The sequence below is a fragment of the Schistocerca cancellata genome, chromosome 10, assembly GCF_023864275.1.
Source record: "Schistocerca cancellata isolate TAMUIC-IGC-003103 chromosome 10, iqSchCanc2.1, whole genome shotgun sequence".
In the NCBI taxonomy this organism is placed as follows: domain Eukaryota; kingdom Metazoa; phylum Arthropoda; class Insecta; order Orthoptera; family Acrididae; genus Schistocerca; species Schistocerca cancellata.
This window is the reverse complement of record NC_064635.1, coordinates 37588645-37610079: the sequence shown is the minus strand read 5'-3', so window position 1 is coordinate 37610079 and position 21435 is coordinate 37588645. Positions and strand designations below refer to the sequence as shown.

The 21435-nt window shown below is 42.8% G+C and overlaps 1 protein-coding gene across 1 annotated transcript in view; it reads left to right on the top strand.

Moving 5' to 3' along the window:
- Positions 1–21435, top strand: part of LOC126106798 (organic solute transporter alpha-like protein) — a 369704-nt gene that overhangs the window by 267654 nt on the left and 80615 nt on the right. Inside the window, exon 3 of the mRNA XM_049913186.1 lies at positions 16071–16222. Coding sequence (XP_049769143.1) covers positions 16071–16222 — 152 coding nt within the window. The remainder of the gene's footprint in view (positions 1–16070; positions 16223–21435) is intronic.

Sequence of the window (21435 nt, the reverse complement as noted above, 5' to 3'; positions counted from 1 at the left end):
CTATCCGGCGAACGGTCGGGACACTTGGATGATGTCGTCCAGGATACCGAGCAGCATATATAGCACACGCCCGTTGGGCGTTTTGATCACAATAGCCATACATCAACACGATATCGACCTTTTCCGCAATTGGTAAACGGTCCATTTTAACACGGGTAATGTATCACGAAGCGAATACCGTCCGCACTGGCAGAATGTTACGAGATACCACGTACTTATATGCTTGTGACTATTACAGCGCCATCTGTCACAAAGCGAAAAAAGTGGTCCAACTAAAACATTCATATTTCAAGGATACATCAACAGTTAGAGTTACATTCTCAGTAAGTACACCAAATACTTTAATCCGTACATGTATTTTTTCATCATTACTAACTTTACGACCGGAGCGGGTATACAATGAAAATGGCATATTACTATATACATAACTAGGTCTAAATTGGGACTTAGCATCTATTCCACAACGCCAGGTCTTATAAGCGATGGCATCTCCGTCGGCGAATGATTCCAATCCAGGTAGAGAAGCATTCTCACATCGGACTATAGCGAGGGTAAACCATTCACTTCCAGTACTCCCTGTGCCAACGTGAAGTCTGAAATTAACTCGACATCCACGGAAAAAAATCGGTCCATTCAATATGACACTTTGTGCAGTTCCATTTGTGCCAAGTTTATTCTCCAGGCTTATTATGTGTTTGTAGACGGGCATGCGATGGTGACGTTGACGATACACACGTCGACGAGGCATAGTGCTTCAATGCTGTTGCAGACATAGCTCACAGCGGAATGAGTCCGTTATCAGCGCTCTTATGTAATGAAGGTGATGCGCTCAGTATACAGGGTGTTACAAAAAGGTACGGCCAAACTTTCAGGAAACATTCCTCACACACAAAGAAAGAAAATATGTTATGTGGACATGTGTCCGGAAACGCTTACTTTCGATGTTGGTGCTCATTTTATTACTTCTCTTCAAATCACGTTAATCATGGAATGGAAACACACAGCAACAGAACGTACCAGCGTGACTTCAAACACTTTGTTACACGAAATGTTCAAAATGTCCTCCGTTAGCGAGGATACATGCATCAACCCCCCGTCGCATGGAATCCCTGATGCGCTGATGCAGCCCTGGAGAATGGCGTATTGTATCACAGCCGTCCACAATACGAGCACGAAGAGTCTCTACATTTGGTACCGGGGTTGCGTAGACAAGAGCTTTCAAATGCCCCCATAAATGAAAGTCAAGAGGGTTGAGGTCAGGAGAGCGTGGAGGCCATGGAATTGGGCCGCCTCTACCAATCCATTGGTCACCGAATCTGTTGTTGAGAAGCGTACGAACACTTCGACTGAAATGTGCAGGAGCTCCATCGTGCATGAACCACATGTTGTGTCGTACTTGTAAAGGCACATGTCCTAGCAGCACAGGTAGATTATGCCGTATGAAATGATGATAACGTGCTCCATTGAGCGTAGGTGGAAGAACATGGAGGCCAATCGAGACATCACCAACAATGCCTGCCCAAACGTTCACAGAAAATCTGTGTTGACGACGTGATTACACAATTGCGTGTGGATTCTCGTCAGCCCACACATGTTGATTGTGAAAATTTACAATTTGACCATGTTACTGATGAAACTAAAATGAGCTCTAACACGGAAATTAAGCGTTTCCGGACACATATCCACATAACATCTTTTCTTTACTTGTGTGTGAGGAATGTTTCTTGAAAGTTTGGCCGTACCTTTTTGTAACACCCTGTATAAGCGGCCAACGCAGACCAGCGGAATCATTCCGCTGTGAGCTATGTCTGCAACAGCATTGAAGCACTATGCCTCGTCGACGTGTGTATCGTCAACGTCGCCATCGCATGCCGGTCTACAAACACATAATAAGCCTGGAGGATAAACTTGGCACAAATGGAACTGCACAAGGTGTCATATTGAATGGACCGTTCACACCTGGTGAACGGGGGCTCAAGGATGCAACCTGTGGCAGCAGCATTTAGCGGGCCAACCATAGCGCCTTCTGGAATGAGATTTTCACTCTGCAGTGGAGTGTGCGCTGATATGAAACTTCCTGGCAGATTAAAACTATGTTCCCGACCGAGACTCGAGGTCGGGACCTTTGCCTTTCGCGGGCAAGTGCTCTACCATCTGAGCTACCGAAGCACGACTCACGCCCGGTCCTCACAGCTTCACCTCTGCCAGTATCTCGTCTCCTACCTTCCAAACTTTACAGAAGCTCTCCTGTGAAGCGTGCAGAACTAGCACTCCTGAAAGAAAGGATACTGCGGAGACATGGCTTAGCCACAGCCTGGGGGATGTTTCCAGAATGAGATTTTCACTCTGCAGCGGAGTGTGCGCTGATATGAAACTTCCTGGCAGATAAAACTGTGTGCCGGACCGAGACGCGAACTCGGGACCTTCGCCTTTCTCGGGCAAGTGCTCTACCATCTGAGCTACCCAAGCACGACTCACGAGCCGCCCTCACAGCTTTACTTCTGCCAGTACCTCGTCTCCTCGCAGGAGAGTTTCTGTGAAGTTTGGACGGTAGGAGACGAGATACTGGCAGAAGTAAAGCTGTGAGGGCGGGGCGTGAGTCGTGCTTGGGTAGCTCAGATAGTAGAGCACTTGCCCGAGAAAGGCGAAGGTCCCGAGTTCGAGTCTCGGTCGGGCACACAGTTTTAATCTGCCAGGAAGTTTCATAGCGCCTTCTGGTTTCCCCCTTCGAGCTAGACGAGTTTCGTTCTTTGTAGTTTTTTCGTTTGATGCTTGTTTCGCGAGATATTTAGTCCGGTCACGATCAATGGACCACTCAGTAGGTGCACGTCGGGACAGACGCACTGTGCGATATGGGAGAGCAGTGTTGTGCAATTGCGACTGGCGAAGGACTGACGGCAGAAGGAGCGCTCGCGGGCGGCGGAACTAACGAAGCGGCCGTTTCTGCCGCTGACCGCCGCAGCCACCAGGAAGGAGAGAAAGCGGCGTGGCGGGACACGGCGGAGAAAGCGGCGGCCGGTGGCCGGTGTGGGCCACACGGACACGGCCGCGGCTGACCGCGCCAGCCCGCGTTGCGTAAGGCAGCGCGTGGCTGCGTCCGTCTCCACAGTGGGGGGAGCAGAGTTGCGCAAGGTAGGCGATGGTGGGGGCGTGGCCGGGAGGCGCTGCGGTAAGGTTAAGGTACACACACGCCTGCACAGGTTGAACAACCTTCGTGTCCAGGCAGGCATGTTTCTTCTGCGTGGATTGCTCGTATTTTGCAGAGTTTCAACCCGAGGGCTTTTCCTACTACACTCGTGGGCAAGTGGGCACGTCCATGTAAAACACACACTACTTAAAATCTGTACCTGATCCACAGTTCTGAAGATACGGCAATGAAATTTTGTACCATACTTTACCTGAAATTAATACATTTGCTGTTAAGTTCATTTCATTGCATTACAGCTATTTAACCTTTACCAGGAATTTAAACATTTTCCAAAAATAATAAAAAAATGGCTCTGAGCACTATGGGACTTAACATCTATGGTCATCAGTCCCCTAGAACTTAGAACTACTTAAACCTAACTAACCTAAGGACAGCACACAACACCCAGCCATCACGAGGCAGAGAAAATCCCTGACCCCGCCGGGAATCGAACCCGGGAACCCGGGCGTCGGAAGCGAGAACGCTACCGCATGACCACCAGATGCGGGCCCAAAAATAATACATATGCCTTTTTTTTCAGAAACTATTTAAGCGACCTCTGCAAAATTTTCTCTGTTTAACATTTTTTCATGTACAGTGAAGAGCCAAAGAAACTGGTACACTTGTCAAATATCGTGTAGGGCCCCCGCGAGCACGCAGAAGTGCCGCAACACGACGTGGCAATGAGATATGCTCTCTCGCGATGGCTAAATGTACCAGTCATGAATCTTGCCGCTCTTCTTTGGAGCCGGCCGCGGTGGTCTAGCGGTTCTGGCGCTGCAGTCTGGAACCGCGGGACTCCTACGGTCGCAGGTTCGAATCCTGCCTCTGGCATGGGTGTGTGTGATGTCCTTAGGTTAGTTAGGTTTAAGTAGTTCTAAGTTCTAGGGGACTTATGACCTAAGATGTTGGGTCCCATAGTGCTCAGAGCCATTTGAACCATTTCCTTCTTTGCACCTTCTCACTCTCTTGAATCAGACCCAACTGGTAAGGGCCCCATACAGACGAACAATACTCTAAGACTGGATGAACTAATGTATTGTAAGCAATTTCCTTTGTTGAAGGACGCACCACTTTAGACATTACTAAAGTGGTGCTGGAGGGAACTCACACCATGAATCCTGCAAGGCTACCCATAAATCCGTAATAGTACGGTGAGGAGCAGATCTCTTCTCAACAGCACGTTGCAAGACATCCCAGATACGCTGAATAATATTCATGTCTGCTGGCCAGCGGAAGTGTTCGAACTCAGACGCGTGTTCCAGGAGTCACAGTCACTGTGTAGCAATTCTGGACGTGTGGGGTGTCGCATTGTCCTGCTGGAATTGCCAAAGTCCGTCAGTATGCACAATGGACATGAATGGATGCAGATGATCAGACAGGGTGTTTGAGTACGTATCAGCTGTTAGAGTCGTATGTAGACGTATCAGGGGCCTCATATCGCCACAACAGCACTCGCCGAATACCATTACAGAGCCCCCACCAGCTTGAACAGTCTCCTGCTGACATGCAGGCCTCATGGATTCAAGGTTGTCTCCAGACCCGTACCCGTCCAACCGCTCGATAAAATTTGAAACTAGACTCATCCGATCAGGCAACATGTTTCCAGTCATCTTCAGTCCAATGTTGGTGTTTACGAGCTCAGGCGAGGCGTGAAGCTTTGTGCCGTGCATTTATCAAGGGTATACGAGTGGGCCTTCGGAGCCGAAAGCCCATATCGATGGTGTTTCGTTGAATGGTTCGCATGCTGACACATGATGGCCCAACACTGAAATCTGCAGCAGTTTGCAGAAGGGTTGCACTTCTGCCACGTTGAACGAGTCTCTTCAGTCGTCGTTGGTCCTGTTCTTGCAGGATCTTTTTCCGGCAGCAGCGAAGTCGGAGATTTGATGTTTTACCAGATTCCTGATATTCTCAGTACACTCGTGAAATGGTCGTACGGGAAAATCCACACTTTATCGCTACCTCGGAGATGCTGTGTCTCATCGCTCGTTCGCCGACTATAAAACCACGTTCAAACCCACTTAAATCTTTATAACCTGCCATTGTAGAAGCACCAACCGATCTGACAACTGCGCCAGACACTTGTCTTATAAAGGCGTTGCCGACCACAGCGCCGTATTCTTCCTGTTTACATATCTCTGTATCTGGATACGTATGCCTATAGCAGTTTATTTAGCACTTTAGTGGTTCAAATGGCTCTGAGCACTATGGTACTTAACTGCTGAGGTCATCAGTCCCCTATAACTTAGAACTACTTAAACCTAACTAACCTAAGGACATCACACACATCCATGCCCGAGGCAGGATTCGAACCTGCGACCGTAGGAGTCGCGCGGTTCCGGACTGAACGCCTAGAACCGCTAGACCACCGCGTCCGGCGCACTTTAGTGTAGTAAGCCTCTCTCATGAGGTTTTTTGAATGTATCGAACAGGAGAATTTTAATAATTTTTAATTACAATTGAAGTATAAAATTCTTGCAAAACTGAAAGCACTTTGCTCCATATCTCAGCTTACACTCAAAATTTCATCTTTACGTACCATTTATTGGCTTTTTAGAAATAAGTATACACATTTCATAATTCTAGCCTTCATAATTTCTAAGAAAAGAGTACATAAACTTCAGAAACATAATTTCCAGGAAACGCATTTTTTATTACGTCATCTCTTCAGAAGGCCCCAGATTTGTACTCAGAGCCCTCTTCCCCTTCAAGGTTTCTCTTCTGGTTTCTTGTTTTTCTTTACCAGGTATTGAACTGACTACTCAGCTGCAGAGAGGCGCTGCAAATCTTTATTTTTTTTCAAATTTCCTATCTTCAAGCTCATTTTTTCTAATAGTTTCATCCTCCCTTCGTCCCCGTCATCAGATACAAGAACTGTATTATAAGTTGCAATTCTGACAACTCCGTCAGTAGCACAAGGCAAAACAAGAACTGAATTTTCTCATTTTGAGAGTACTGAAGGCGCAAGGGAAGCACGACTGTCTGAACGCCTCAGTACGAGCTCTAATTTCCCTATCTTTGAATGGTGATCATTGCGCGATTTGAAAGTTGGTGTTAATAGTATATGCTCTACATTCTCGACGAAGATCGGATTTCGGAATTTAGTGGGCAGCCCCTTCCGTTTAGCGCGTCGCCTATCTGAAAGTGTGTCCCACTTCAAACTTTCTATGAGATTTGTAACGATCTCGCGATGGCTAAATGTACCAGTCACGAATCTTGCCGCTCTTCTTTGGACCTTCTCAATCACTTGAATCAGACCCAACTAGTGAGGGCCCCATACAGACGAACAATTCTCTAACAAGGGAAACTCCCCATCGCACCCCGCTCAGATTTAGTTGTAATTTGGCACAGTGGATAGGCCTTGAAAACCTGAACACAGATCAATCGAGAAAACAGGAAGAAGTTGTGTGGAACTATGAGAAAATAAGCAAAATATACAAACTGAGTAGTCCATGGGCAACATAGACATGAATCCTTCCGTCTCACTGTATATATTGCCTTTTCTTAGCCATGTGTTGGATGCGTCTTGATCTATGTGTGGCTGTGTTAGATGATACGGGTGCTTGCCATGTAGTGTTTTATTTTTCCAATTTACTTTCTTCGTATCTTTTGATGTTATGTGATCTAAAGGGTTGTAGAAGTGGTTATGAAATTGCAGTGGTGTAGCCGATGTATTTATATGAGTGATTGCTTTGTGTATTTTGCTAGTTTCTGCGCGTTCTAGAAAGAATTTCCTTAAATTGTCTACGTGTCCATAATGTAGGTTTTTTTTTGTCGATAAATCCCCTTCCTCCTTCATTTCTGCTTAATGTGAATCTTTCTGTTGCTGAATGTATGTGATGTATTCTATATTTGTGGCATTGTGATCGTGTAAGTGTATTGAATGCTTCTAGGTCTGTGTTACTCCATTTCACTACTCCAAATGAGTAGGTCAATATTGGTATAGCGTAAGTATTTATAGCTTTTGTCTTGTTTCTTGCTGTCAATTCTGTTTTCAGTATTTTTGTTAGTCTTTGTCTATATTTTTCTTTTAGTTCTTCTGTAATATTTGTATTACCTATTCCGATTTTTTGTCTGTATCCTAGATATTTATAGGCATCTGTTTTTTCCATTGCTTCTATGCAGTCGCTGTGGTTATCCATTATGTAATCTTCTTGTTTAGTGTGTTTTCCCTTGACTATGCTATTTTTCTTACATTTGTCTCTTCCAAAAGCCATATTTATATCATTGCTGAATACTTCTGTTATCTTTAGTAATTGGTTGAGTTGTTGATTTGTTGCTGCCAGTAGTTTGAGATCATCCATGTATAGCAAATGTGTGATTTTGTGTGGGTATGTTCCAGTAATATTGTATCCATAATTTGTATTATTTAGCATGTTGGATAGTGGGTTCAGAGCAAGGCAGAACCAGAAAGGACTTAATGAGTCTCCTTGGTATATTCCACGCTTAATCTGTATTGGCTGTGGTGTGATATTATTTGAATTTATTTGGATATTAAGTGTGGTTTTCCAATTTTTCATTACTATGTTTAGGAATTGTATCAATTTAGGATCTACTTTGTGTATTTCCAATATTTGTAGTAACCATGAGTGGGGTACACTATCAAAAGCTTTTTGGTAATCAATGTATGCATAGTGTAGCAGCCTTTGTTTAGTTTTAGCTTGATATATCACCTCTGCATCTATTATCAGTTGCTCTTTACATCCTCGTGCTCGTAGTGTAGCGACCTTATTATTATTATTATTATTGACTTTTTTTCCTCAGACTTAAGTCTGGTTAAAAATGGAACGTGACGCGGACCTTGGTCAAGCGTGACTTCCTTGTAACTGTATGGTATATGTTATATTGCATTTAGGAACTTTCGGGTAATTGAACAAGTATCAATAATTACAGATTTTTGTAATTGTATATATATGTTTGGATGTAGCTGTATTGCATTGATGTACTGGTGAATATTGTGAGGTATGACTCCTGTAGTTGATAGTATAATTGGGATAATGTCGACTTTATCCTGATACCACATGTCCTTGACTTCCTCAGCCAGTTGGATGTATTTTTCAATTTTTTCCCCTGTTTTCTTCTGTATATTTGTTGTGTTGGGTATGGATATTTCAATTAGTTGTGTTAATTTCTTCTTTTTATTGGTGAGTATGATGTCAGGTTTGTTATGTGGTGTTGTTTTATCTGTTATAATCGTTCTGTTCCAGTATAATTTGTATTCATCATTCTCCAGTACATTTTGTGGTGTGTACTTGTATGTGGGAACGTGTTGTTTTATTAGTTTATGTTTTATGGCAAGTTGTTGATGTATTATTTTTGCTACATTGTCATGTCTTCTGGGGTATTCTGTATTTGCTAGTATTGTACATCCGCTTGTGATGTGATCTACTGTTTCTATTTGTTGTTTGCAAAGTCTGCATTTATCTGTTGTGGTGTTGGGATCTTTAATAATATGCTTGCTGTAATATCTGGTGTTTATTGTTTGATCCTGTATTGCGATCATGAATCCTTCCGTCTCACTGTATATATTGCCTTTCCTTAGCCATGTGTTGGATGCGTCTTGATCGATGTGTGGCTGTGTCAGATGATACGGGTGCTTGCCGTGTAGTGTTTTCTTTTTCCAATTTACTTTCTTTGTATCTGTTGATATTATGTGATCTAAAGGGTTGTAGAAGTGGTTATGAAATTGCAATGGTGTAGCTGATGTATTTATATGAGTGATTGCTTTGTGTATTTTGCTAGTTTCTGCTCGTTCTAGAAAGAATTTTCTTAAATTGTCTACCTGTCCATAATGTAGGTTTTTTATATCTATAAATCCCCTTCCACCTTCCTTTCTGCTTAATGTGAATCTTTCTGTTGCTGAATGTATGTGATGTATTCTATATTTGTGGCATTGTGATCGTGTAAGTGTATTGAGTGCTTCTAGGTCTGTGTCACTCCATTTCACTACTCCAAATGAGTAGGTCAATACTGGTATAGCATAAGTATTTATAGCTTTTGTCTTGTTTCTTGCTGTCAATTCTGTTTTCAGTATTTTTGTTAGTCTTTGTCTATATTTTTCTTTTAGTTCTTCTTTAATATTTGTATTATCTATTCCTATTTTTTGTCTGTATCCTAGGTATTTATAGGCATCTGTTTTTTCCATCGCTTCTATGCAGTCGCTGTGGTTATCCAATATGTAATCTTCTTGTTTAGTGTGTTTGCCCTTGACTATGCTATTTTTCTTACATTTGTCTGTTCCAAAAGCCATATTTATATCATTGCTGAATACTTCTGTTATCTTTAGTAATTGGTTGAGTTGTTGATTTGTTGCTGCCAGTAGTTTTAGATCATCCATGTATAGCAAATGTGTGATTTTGTGTGGATATGTTCCAGTAATATTGTATCCATAATTTGTATTATTTAGCATGTTGGATAGTGGGTTCAGAGCAAGACAGAACCAGAAAGGACTTAATGAGTCTCCTTGGTATATTCCACGCTTAATCTGTATTTGCTGTGATGTGATGCTATCTGAATTTGTTTGGATATTAAGTGTGGTTTTCCAGTTTTTCATTACTGTGTTTAGAAAGTGTATCAATTTAGGATCTACTTTGTATATTTCCAAAATCTGCAGTAACCATGAGTGGGGTACACTATCAAAGGCTTTTTGGTAATCAATGTATGCGTAGTGTAGGGACCTTTGTTTAGTTTTCGCTTGATATGTCACCTCTGTATCAATTATCAGTTGCTCTTTACATCCTCATGCTCCTTTGCAGCAGCCTTTTTGTTCTTCATTTATAATTTTGTTCTGTGTTGTATGTGTCATTAATTTCTGTGTGATGACTGAAGTTAATATTTTGTATATTGTTGGTAGGCATGTTATGGGGCGATATTTAGCTGGGTTTGCTGTGTCTGCTTGATCTTTAGGTTTCAGATAGGTTATTCCATGTGCAAGTGTATCAGGGAATGTGTATGGGTCTGCAATGTAACTGTTAAATAACTTAGTTAGATGTGAATGTGTTGAGGTGAACTTCTTTAGCCAGTAATTTGCTATTTTATCATTTCCAGGGGCTTTCCAATTGTGTGTAGAATTAATTGCTCGGGTGACTTCATGTTGCAAAATTATCACTTCAGGCATTTGTGGTATCATCTTGTATGTGTCTGTTTCTGCTTGTATCCACCGTGCATGCCTGTTATGTTGTACCGGGTTTGACCATATGCTGCTCCAGAAGTGTTCCATGTCTGTTATGTTTGGTGGATTGTCTATTTTAATGTGTGTGTTATCCATTGTTTGGTAAAATCTCTTTTGGTTTGTGTTGAATGTTTGGTTTTGTTTCCTTCTATTTTCACTTTTTTTGTATCTTCTAAGTCGTTTGGCCAATGCTTGCAATTTCTGCTTTTTTTCATCTAATTGCTCTATTGCTTCTTGTTGTGAGATTTTACCTAACCTTTTTCGTTTTTTGTCTGATATTTCATTTCTTATAAATTGTGTTAGCGGTCCGATGTCTTTTCTCAGTTTTTCTATTCTGATCTGTAACCTGTGTTGCCATGCTGGTTTTGTGCGTTTCTTCTGTGTGTTGGTTTGTTCTGATCTCTGCCTAGTGTGTATATTTAGTGTAGTGAGTGCTCCTATATAAACCAGTAGTTGTAACTCTTCCATAGTTGTGTTTTCATTTATTTTGTTGTGTATGATTGTGTTGATAGTTTTTATTGTTGTTTCGACTTGGGGGTTATTTGGCGGTCTATGCAAGAATGGTCTAATGTCTGTATTTGTGTCTTTGTATTCTATATATGTCAGCTGAAATTTCTCTTCTATATCTAACACGTGTGTCTCTTCGTGTTCTATTTGTGCTTGTTCTGGTGGCTGTCTTAAGATTTCGTTTTCCTCTGATTGTTTAATTGATGCGTGTTGGTCTTTGTTTGTTTGCTCTGGGATGTTTGAGTCCATTACTGTGTTTTCTTCTTCTTCTGATTGCACATTATTTTGTTCCAGTATTTGTTGTACTTGTTGTTTGATGTTTTCTAATTCTGACTGGGGTATCCTGTTATTTTTGATTATTACACGGATCTGATCAGCTAGTCGTTGTTCTGTTAAAAATTTTAATTCCGGGTATCTGGTAATAAATGTTGTGTATACTTGTGATCTGTATCCAGTTGTGTTGGTTCCTAGGTTTGTTGCTTGGTAATAACAGAACATGAGGTGTCGATTTACTTCATCTGACCATCTCATCCTCTGTCTTTGTTTTCCTTCTAGGGTGGTTGCAGGAAGCATATCCTGCAAAACACCTCTATTCGGATTTAAATCATTTTCCATGTGGCTAGCAGTGTCGTTACCATTGTGGGCGGGCATAGGGTTCAAGCGTCGTCCCCGACCATGACGGCGCTTGTCCGAGGCTTCTTTAGTTCTGTCCTGAACCAAGTAATCACACTAAAAGGGGGGTTAGCCCTATTAGTGGTTTGTTCTTTTCGTCGCCTTTTACGACTGGCAGAACATACCGGAGGCCTATTCTTTTCCCGGGCCTCCACGGGGTTTATTATTATTATTATTATTATTATTATTATTATTATTATTATTATTATCATCCTTTCTGCCAATATTCTTCCGTCTTTTTACCATGTCTCACTTTTTCATCGTCAAGCCACTTACTGCTTCAGCCTTAGACTGCTTTTAAATTTAACACTTTCCACACTAACTCTCTCTTTATCTTGTTTCTTTCGTTTTTATATTGTGTATTTCTGATTTATTTTTAACTACTCTGACCCAGCTTCCTGCGAATTTCCTTTCCCAGGGTACTTAAAGATACGTTGTGTGCCTATTGCCGTTCACCCTGTGTAAAACTCCAAAAAATATCAGTCTTCTTCCTGTATTCTTTCTACGTTTTTATGAATTTGCTCATTGCTTTTTAATTTGCTGGGTTCTTTACTTCTTGCTGGATATAAAACTTTTACTCGTTATTTTTCTTTCTGATATTTCTAGATTTACTGACTTATAATTCAGTGCTTGGCTTTCACTTGGCTAGAGGCATTCTGATTCCACTACCATGTTCTAATGCACTATTTCTTGATATTCTCTTTTTATCAAGTTAAATTAAAAAAGGTAATTTTGCTATCGACTAAATTCTTTGCGGCTCTGGTGAGGTGGTCAAATATTTTTATTGAAATTTATTCCTGAAATTCAACTTAACTCTAACAGGTATATATGTAATATCTAAAGGGACGTATGAACCTTTGTGGCGGGCCGGGACTCGAACCCAGAGTCCCCGCCTATCGCGAGCGGTCTCCTTACCACTTACGCCATCCGAGCACGTTTCCCGGACCGACGTAAATTTCCATAGTCACACCTATTTATTACGTCTCATTACGTCTCATAGATTATTAATTCATTTACCCACACTTAGGTCGGTCCGGAGACCGTGTTCGCATAGCCTGAGTGATAAGGCGACCGATCACAAAGATCGGGGATTCCGGGTTCGAGTCCCGGTCCGCCACAAAGTTCCATACGTCCCTTTAGGTACTACATCTATACCTGTTACAGTAGAGATGAATTTCAGGAATAAATTTCAGCATTTGAAACTGTACTTCGTCAGGAGATAAAATATTTTGATGGCTAAATACTTTCTTTGTGACACTACGGCTGAGTGAAGATTGAAGATTGTGGATTTCATTTCTCCCGGTGAAACTTTAAATAGAGATTATTGGTTATTAGTTCCGTCCTTTATGCAAAAAACTGTTTTTTCTTCTTACCCAAACATGTTTTGGCACCTCTGCGCCATCATCAGTGTGTTTGTTTATTGAAAAACTGTAAAAAATGAACATACTTTAGGTTGTAACTGATCTGACAAAATGAGGCCTAAAAATAGTTTTTGTTCTTATCTTGATTTTACATTATACGGTTTTGCGTGACCATCTGTATGGTGTCCTATAATGAGAGCTTTTCATCTGCAAACCAAACGATGTAAATGTGAATTTCATCAACGAGTTAACACTCCCTTGATTTTTAGAACGTGTTTTTTGTGTGGCAAAATGTTTTACCTATATATTTGTTGTTACTCATGATCTGTTGTGACAGATCCTTCTTTCGCGTTCTTAGAGCACTGCACACACACACACACACACACACACACACACACACGTTAAATATACTTCGTACAATTTTGGTTTAACAAATGCCTTTTCACTTTGAAAAACGCGATTTAAACGATGTCTCGTTGTGTCTCCTAACCCCGTCTGCGTTCATTTATTCCGGGGAGAGAGAGAGAGAGAGAGAGAGAGAGAGAGAGAGAGAGAGAGAGAGAGAGAGAGAGAGAGAGAGAGGAGAGAGAGAGAGAGAGAGAGAGAGAGAGAGAGAGAGAGAGCCAAATTTGAATTTTGTTTAGTTTTATCTCTCTCTCTCTCTCTCTCTCTCTCTCTGTCTGTCTGTGTGTGTGTGTGTGTGTGTGTGTGTGTGTGTGTGTGACCTTCTCTAGGTTTCTGTGTTGCCTTTTCTGTCAAGTTCCTATTATGTGTTAAATAAGGTGGCTTTGCAGAGTGTAGTGTAATCATTTAAAAACTTGATTGCCTTTTGGAAGTTTTCTTCTATTCTTAGTTTATACTATAGGCTGTGGCTGGATTTCAGTATTTTTAAATCCGTTGCTATTGTAGTTGTGTGGTGGGTATAGGCTATTAGGTAGTCGGCAATTATTCTTTTTAGGGCTCTGATGAGTTTCGAGTATCTCGTTTCAAAGTCCGTGCATGTTTGTCCTATGCCTACTCCTTGACATGTTTCGCATGTGAGTTCGTGTGCTCCTGATCTGTTGTATTTATCTGTAGGTGTCTCCTGCGTTCTGAGTTTTTTCTGTGTTGACTGCCTTGCATCCAATTTGAAGTAGCTGTTTCCTCAATATGTTGCCTATTCTACGGCAAGTTTGTAGGTTAGTACCAAAAAAAAGTGTTTTGCTTAAAAAGCGGAGGCTATATTCAAAAATTTTGGTTGCAAACACGGAAAAAATACAAGAGCTGTAAATTCAAAGGATGAATACTTTAAATAGAGCTCTGGGGCTGAGGCGAGCGCAGCAGCCTATAAGGCAGAGCACTCCGCAACAGGTAGTAAACGCGTCCTACCTGCTAGAATGCAAGCCGTTCGAAAACCGCAACCTTTCGGCAGACTTTGCGACGTAAAAAGAAATTTTGTGGCGTAGCTATTTTACGAGACACTGCAGCAAACGCTCAATGGCCACGGTTGCATATAATCGGCGAGCCAGTGTATTTGTGGTTACCAATACAATTCCTTCCGCAGTGTGAGGGGAACTAGTAACGACCTTACAGCGGCGTATGCAGGACAGTAAGAAGTACAATCCTTGTGTACAAGGGAAGAATACAGGGTGACCCTGCAGCACTTGAGGTCCTCCTCCTGGACAGCTGTGTGGCTGGATTGAAGAGTTTTTAGCAAACAGAACACAGCATGTTGTTCTCAATGGAGAGACATCTACAGACGTTAAAGTAACCTCTGGCGTGCCACAGGGGAGTGTTATGGGACCATTGCTTTTCATAATATATATAAATGACCTAGTAGATAGTGTCGGAAGTTCCATGCGGCTTTTCGCGGATGATGCTGTAGTATACAGAGAAGTTGCAGCATTAGAAAATTGTAGCGAAATGCAGGAAGATCTGCAGCGGATAGGCACTTGGTGCAGGGAGTGGCAACTGAACCTTAACATAGACAAATGTAATGTATTGCGAATACATAGAAAGAAGGATCCTTTATTGTATGATTATATGATAGCGGAACAAACACTGGTAGCAGTTACTTCTGTAAAATATCTGGGAGTATGCGTGCGGAACGATTTGAAGTGGAATGATCATATAAAATTATTTGTTGGTAAGGCGGGTACCAGGTTGAGATTCATTGGGAGAGTCCTTAGAAAATGTAGTCCATCAACAAAGGAGGTGGCTTACAAAACACTCGTTCGACCTATACTTGAGTATTGCTCATCAGTGTGGGATCCGTACCAGGTCCGGTTGACGGAGGAGATGAGAAGATCCAAAGAAGAGCGGCGCGTTTCGGCACACGGTTATTTGGTAACCGTGATAGCGTTACGGAGATGTTTAACAAACTCAAGTGGCAGACTCTCCAAGAGAGGCGCTCTGCATCGCGGTGTAGCTTGCTCGCCAGGTTTCGAGAGGGTGCGTTTCTGGATGAGGTATTGAATATATTGCTTCCCCCTACTTATACCTCCCGAGGAGATCACGAATGTAAAATTAGAGAGATTAGAGCGCGCACAGAGGCTTTCAGACAGTCGTTCTTCCCGCGAACCATACGCGACTGGAACAGGAAAGGGAGATAATGACAGTGGCACGTAAAGTGCCCTCCGCCACACACCGTTGGGTGGCTTGCGGAGTATAAATGTAGATGTAGATGTAGATGTAGACATAAAGGGGATGGAAAAAAGAATGGAAACACCGCTAGAAATGCCTGCTTGAACATAAATACTTCGCCGGCCGTGGTGACCGAGCGGTTCTAGGCGCTTCAGTCTGGAACCGCGCCACCGCTACGGTCGCAGGTTCGAATCCTGCCTCGGTCATGGATGTGTGTGACGTCCTTAGGTTAGTTAGGTTGAAGTAGTTCTAAGATCTAGGGGACTGGTGACCTCAGATGTTAAGTCCCATGGTGATCAAAGCCATTTGAAGCATTTGTGCGCTTGTCGCCTGCCGAAGTGGCCGTGCGGTTCTAGGCGCTGCAGTCTGGAACTGCGAGACCGCTACGGTCGCAGGTTCGAATCCTGCCTCGGGCATGGATGTGTGTGATGTCCTTAGGTTAATTATGGTTAAGTAGTTCTAAGTGTAGGGGACTGATGACCTCAGTTGTTGAGTCCCATAGTACTCAGAGCCATTTGAACGATTTGTGCGTTTGTGCGTGTTGCAGCGATGAACGTGGTGGGGATGTCGCTGTTCTCCGCGGGGGCGATGGCCGTGGCGGCCACACTGCTGCTCTACGTGGACACCCTGCGACACGTCATCGGCAGGGCGCCCTCCGCCGTCAAGACGCACACCGCGCTCGTGCTCTCCATATACCCGGTCAGTCTCTGCACAGCTACCTCTGCTAAACCACGGTTAAGTACTCTAGGCGATTAGTGTAAGTGAAAACGTCGGAACACGACCTGATGTCGCGACTGCTCTAAATACGGGAAGAAGCGCTATTTCAAGAATGTGGAGTCGTTATGAACAATCTGGCAGACCAAAAGAAAGGCCAAGACGTATTTCTGTGCCTTACAGCTCTAAGATTTATTAAGCTTCACAAACTGAGCGAGTCAATGCGTTCGTCCACCTCTGGTCCTTATGCAAGCAGTCGCTAGGCTTGGTATTGACTGCTGCAGTTGTTGGATGTCCTCTGATGGATATCGTGCCACATTGTGTCTAATTGGTGCGTCACATCGTTGGAGGGCCCTGCTCATAATACTCCAAACGCTGTCAATTGGGGAGAGATCCGACGACATTGGTGGCAAAGGTAGGATATTCTGCTAGAATAACAGAAGACACTATACAGGAGTTCGGTTGGGAAGATACTCCGCGACCACCTTATTCGCTTGATTTTACGCCCTCTGGTTTTCACCTTTTCCGCTCTCTATCGTACAACTTTCGAGGAACTTCCTTTCGAGATGAAAATGCGCTTTGAACATGGCTCGACGAATTCTTCGCCTCAAAACGGCCGCAGAATCGAAAAGTTACCGCAGCGTTGGGAGATTATTGTAAATAATCACGAGCTGTCTTTGAAGCTTCAGTTAGCAGTTTTAAGTGCTCAATTTTGCCTTCGAACCTTAGTCTGTGAGCAATTACGCGTTAGTGTTACGCTCCCTGTTCCCACTCATTCTTCTACTGACAAATGATCGATACCTTAGTTCCGTTTAATCGCACGGAACCGAAGGTTTAGTATTTTGAGTTTGATGTGAATGTAGTCTCAGGAGTACGCTCGGTTTGTGAAACACACTCTCAGGTGAAAAAAGAAAGAACCGATGCAGCACGAAGCAATTATCCGAATGAGACGGAAATCGATAAATGTGACGTACATGTACAGGAAAACAGATCATTGAAAGTTCAGAAAAACTTAATGATGTATTAAGCTTCATAAACTGAGCAAGTCAATAACGCTTTCGTCCACCTCTGGTCCTTATGCAAGCAGTCGCTCGGCTTGGTATTGACTGATACAGTTGTTGGATGTCCTCTGAGGGATATCGGCCACGTTCCATCTAATTGGTGCGTCATATCGTTGGAGGGCCCTGCTCATAATACTCCAAATGTTCTCAATTGGGGGAGAGATCCGACGACATTGCTGGCAAAGGTAGGATATACCAAGCAGTACGTATAGTGCACACATTTTGACTTGGTTGATTTTGAATGTGGGTGCAATAAGTGCGACAGTTCCCTAATATGAGACATCCCAACTGTGCTCATGTTAGAGGTAGCACTCTGGTGGAGGGTTTCTTAAACACGTCTATTGCGTGCCAGGCGGCGCCACAGCGAGTAGGACGCCGTAGTTGAGCCGGACACAGTACGTTGAGGTTGATACAAAATTTCTTGTGTTTGGAGTTTTTGCGACATCGGTGTTGAGGCAATATTTCAGCTTAAAGGTGAGTGGATATTACTGTACTCTTTTGTTGTTGTTATTTGTAATGGTATTACCTATAATTATTGGCAATTAGGCTCATTTTCCAACTAACGTTGTTAGCAAGTGCGTGATTCATTGTGTAAGATGGCGAAATTCCTAATATGCGATAGTATGGGGATCCAAATACGCGACAGTGTCGCATATTACGATTCCTATCGCATATTGGGGGAACTCGTTCTCTCACGATTTTTTATATTTAATTTACGCAATACTATCATGAGATAACAAAATGTTGTGGCGTAGCAAGACAGCCACGCCACTCGGAAGTAGCCGAAATGCACGCGTTACACACGCCGGCTGGCGTGATGTCTGAAACAGGATACGTAATGAATGCTATAAAGAAAAGTACGTAGCTTCTTTAATACTTAACTTTAATCCATCATTTGTATACAGCATTCTTGATGATACAAGTGAGACTCTCTCTAGAAATGGTTAATGGCGCCTTGCTAGGTCGTAGCCATGGACTTAGCTGAAGGCTATTCTAACTATCTCTCGGCAAATGAGAGAAAGGCTTCGTCAGTGCAGTCGCTAGCAAAGTCGTCGTACAACTGGGACGAGTCGTAGTACGTCTCTCTAGACCTGCCGTGTGGTAGCGCTCGGTCTGCAATTACTGACAGTGGCGACACGCGGGTCCGACATGTACTAATGGACTGCGGCGGATTTAAAGCTACCACCTAGCAAGTGTGGTGTCTGGCGGTGACACCACACAATATTTCATCATTATTTGTAGAAAAATTTTGGCAACTGCGTTTATTTTAATTCGATTAAATTATCATAAACAGGGATTACTTTGACTAGCCTTATGATCGGAAATTGGAATGTTTTCTGGAACTTGGATCGACGGTGCACTTGCAGGATCAATATCAGCTTGTCATCCAAGTGTCTGGATACAAACTCACATTTTTACTAAGTGGTTTGGTCATTTTGTGAGTGATGTAAAGCCATCTTCAAATGACCCTGTCATTTTGATTCTTGATGGGCATTATTCCCCACAAAGAATCTCGATGTGTTAGATAAAGCACGTTAAAACAATGTTCATATTGTATGTTTGCCACCTCACTCAACGCATAAAATGCAGCCACTTGACGTCGGATGTCCGCCGCTCGTGGTCTCGCGGTAGCGTTCTCGCTTCCCGAGCACGGGGTCCCGGGTTCGATTCCCGGCGGGGTCAGGGATTTTCACCTGCCTCGAGATGACTGGGTGTTTGTGTTGTCCTCATCATTTAATCATCATCCAGGAAAGTGGCGAAATTGGACTGAGCAAAGATTGGGTAATTGTACGGGCGCTGATAATCCCGCAGTTGAGCGCCCCACAAACCAAACATCATCATCATCACTTGACGTCGGATTTATGGGGCCTTTGAAAACCTACTATGCCCAAGAGATAGAAACGTGGTTGGCAAGTAATCCAGGTCGTGTTATCATCCCATTATTTATAGTCAAGTTATTCGGGGCAGCTTAGAACCGAGCAGCAACAATGGAAGCGTCTGTGAATGCCTTCAGAAAAACAGGTCTCATCCCATGCAACAGAAACATCTTTAGGGAACATGAATTTTCAATTCATCGCCATGCTGACGCTCTTCAAGGAAGAGGTGCCAAAAACGAAAATGAAATTACTGATGGTGATGGTCAAGCTGTCAGCCCGGCAGACATCAGACCTCTCCCACATATCGCAAAACCACCTGGAGATAGTCAAATAGGTCAAACATCGCGTTCGTGCTCTGCTGCGTTACTAACTTCAACTCCTTATGTGAAGCAACTGCAAGAATCTAAACAGAAGAAATCAGAGGCTGAAGCTAAGAAAGCAGCCAGAAAGTTATTTGGGGAGAAGAGTGGAAAATCTCCCAATCGTAGACGTAAACAGAAGAATCGTCTAGCGACTGGGCATACGATGTCCATCTTGATGACAGTGGGGATTCAGACAGCAGTGATGACGATGACGCAGAGTGTCTGTTCTGCACTGGGCGCTCTTCTGAAGACAAACGCGGGGAGAAGTGGGCACAGTGCACGAAATGTTATCGCTGGGCTCACGAACATTGCGGTGTCACAGAAGACAATTTTGTTTGTCCCGGATGTCGTAAATATAAACCTAAGTAGTGTGAAATGAGTGAAGGATAACAGAAATGATTGAACATGTAAAAATTGTATATTCATATGTCATTATTATGTAGTAAAATAATTAAAGCAAAATATTATTACTGTCTAATATTAGGAAACCTTGATCTCATTTCTACGAAATGCCTTGTTTGTGAAGATTTAATAACTACTCTGAAAGATTGTTTATTACTGCAAATACGATAATTCTTTGATAAATTTAAATAATGCAAGATCTTATTACCATCATAAAAAATACAATTGCACTTACTTTTAGGTCTTTCAAATGGGTTTACAAAAGTTTGTCTCGTATTAGGCACCTTTCCTCTATAAAAGGACATTGTTAGGAATAAGCCAAATTGTGTCACTGACTCATTAGTCCGTGGTTCAAGAAACCACCTATAAAAACTAAATACCGTTTATTATTCGTCATTTTAAAAATTGCAACGTTCAAAGAAATTATTTTGCATTCTGAAGTTTAGCTACGTGCTAGTCTTTATTGTGGTTGGTGTGATGGTACCGGCTAATATCTGACTACAATTAGGTGTAATGGTCTCAAAAACGGCCGTGCTTGTTTGCTCGTAAGGAGCGGACTGTCGCAGCATCATATTACAGAGAGCTCCTCGCCAAATTGAAGCCATTACTACGCAGTGTAAGCGTCATATTCGCTGGTTGTGATTGGGTTTTTGTGGTGTGTGCTTATTTCCGCAGAGTCTGCAAAACCTGCGAAGTGAGGCAGATGATGTAACTTCGGTTGCCTGTCATAAGGTGCATGTAAGACACAAACCAAACTGTCTCTGGAACAAACTATTTTTTTTAATTAAAACTCATAGGAGATGTATTTGGTTTATTCAGGGTGAACATTAATAAAATCGACAAACTGTAGCGACGGATTCACGAGTCCTTTCAGACAGACTAACGTGCATAGAGCCGGCGGACTGTGCATACACACCAGATTTCGAGAACCGGATTCTGAAGGATATTGAGACGAAGCTCCAGGCACAAGCTCCAGGCACGTCGCTCGCTAACATGATATAAGCGAAAGTACAGTTATGTGTATCCTGCATGACAAGCGAGACACTCCCTATCACCTGCGATGAGTGCAAGGATTAACAGCAATGGATTTCCCTCTACTGGAAGTATTTGTCGATGGTTTTTGCACCAGACCATCACAATTTTGGGATACCTATCATCAGTCATCTTCACCGATGAAACAGCCTTTATCGGAACTGGCATCATCAGTCTGCATAATCGTCATCTGTAGGCACATTTTTCACAATGCTGACGCCATGATTCCATGGCAGCGGCGAAGGCTTCTTTAGGAGTCTGTTTTGACCACTGGAAAATCGCTGAGGCAATAGCAGCACGGCTGGTGCAGCTTTAGGAGTCTGTTTTGACCACTGGAAAATCGCTGGGGCAATAGCAGCACGGCTGGTGAATGTGCGGCCACGGAGAGTGTCTTTCATTGTTGGAAAAAGCCAAAAGTCACTAGGAGCCAGGTCAGGTGAGCAGCGAGCATAAGGAATCACTTC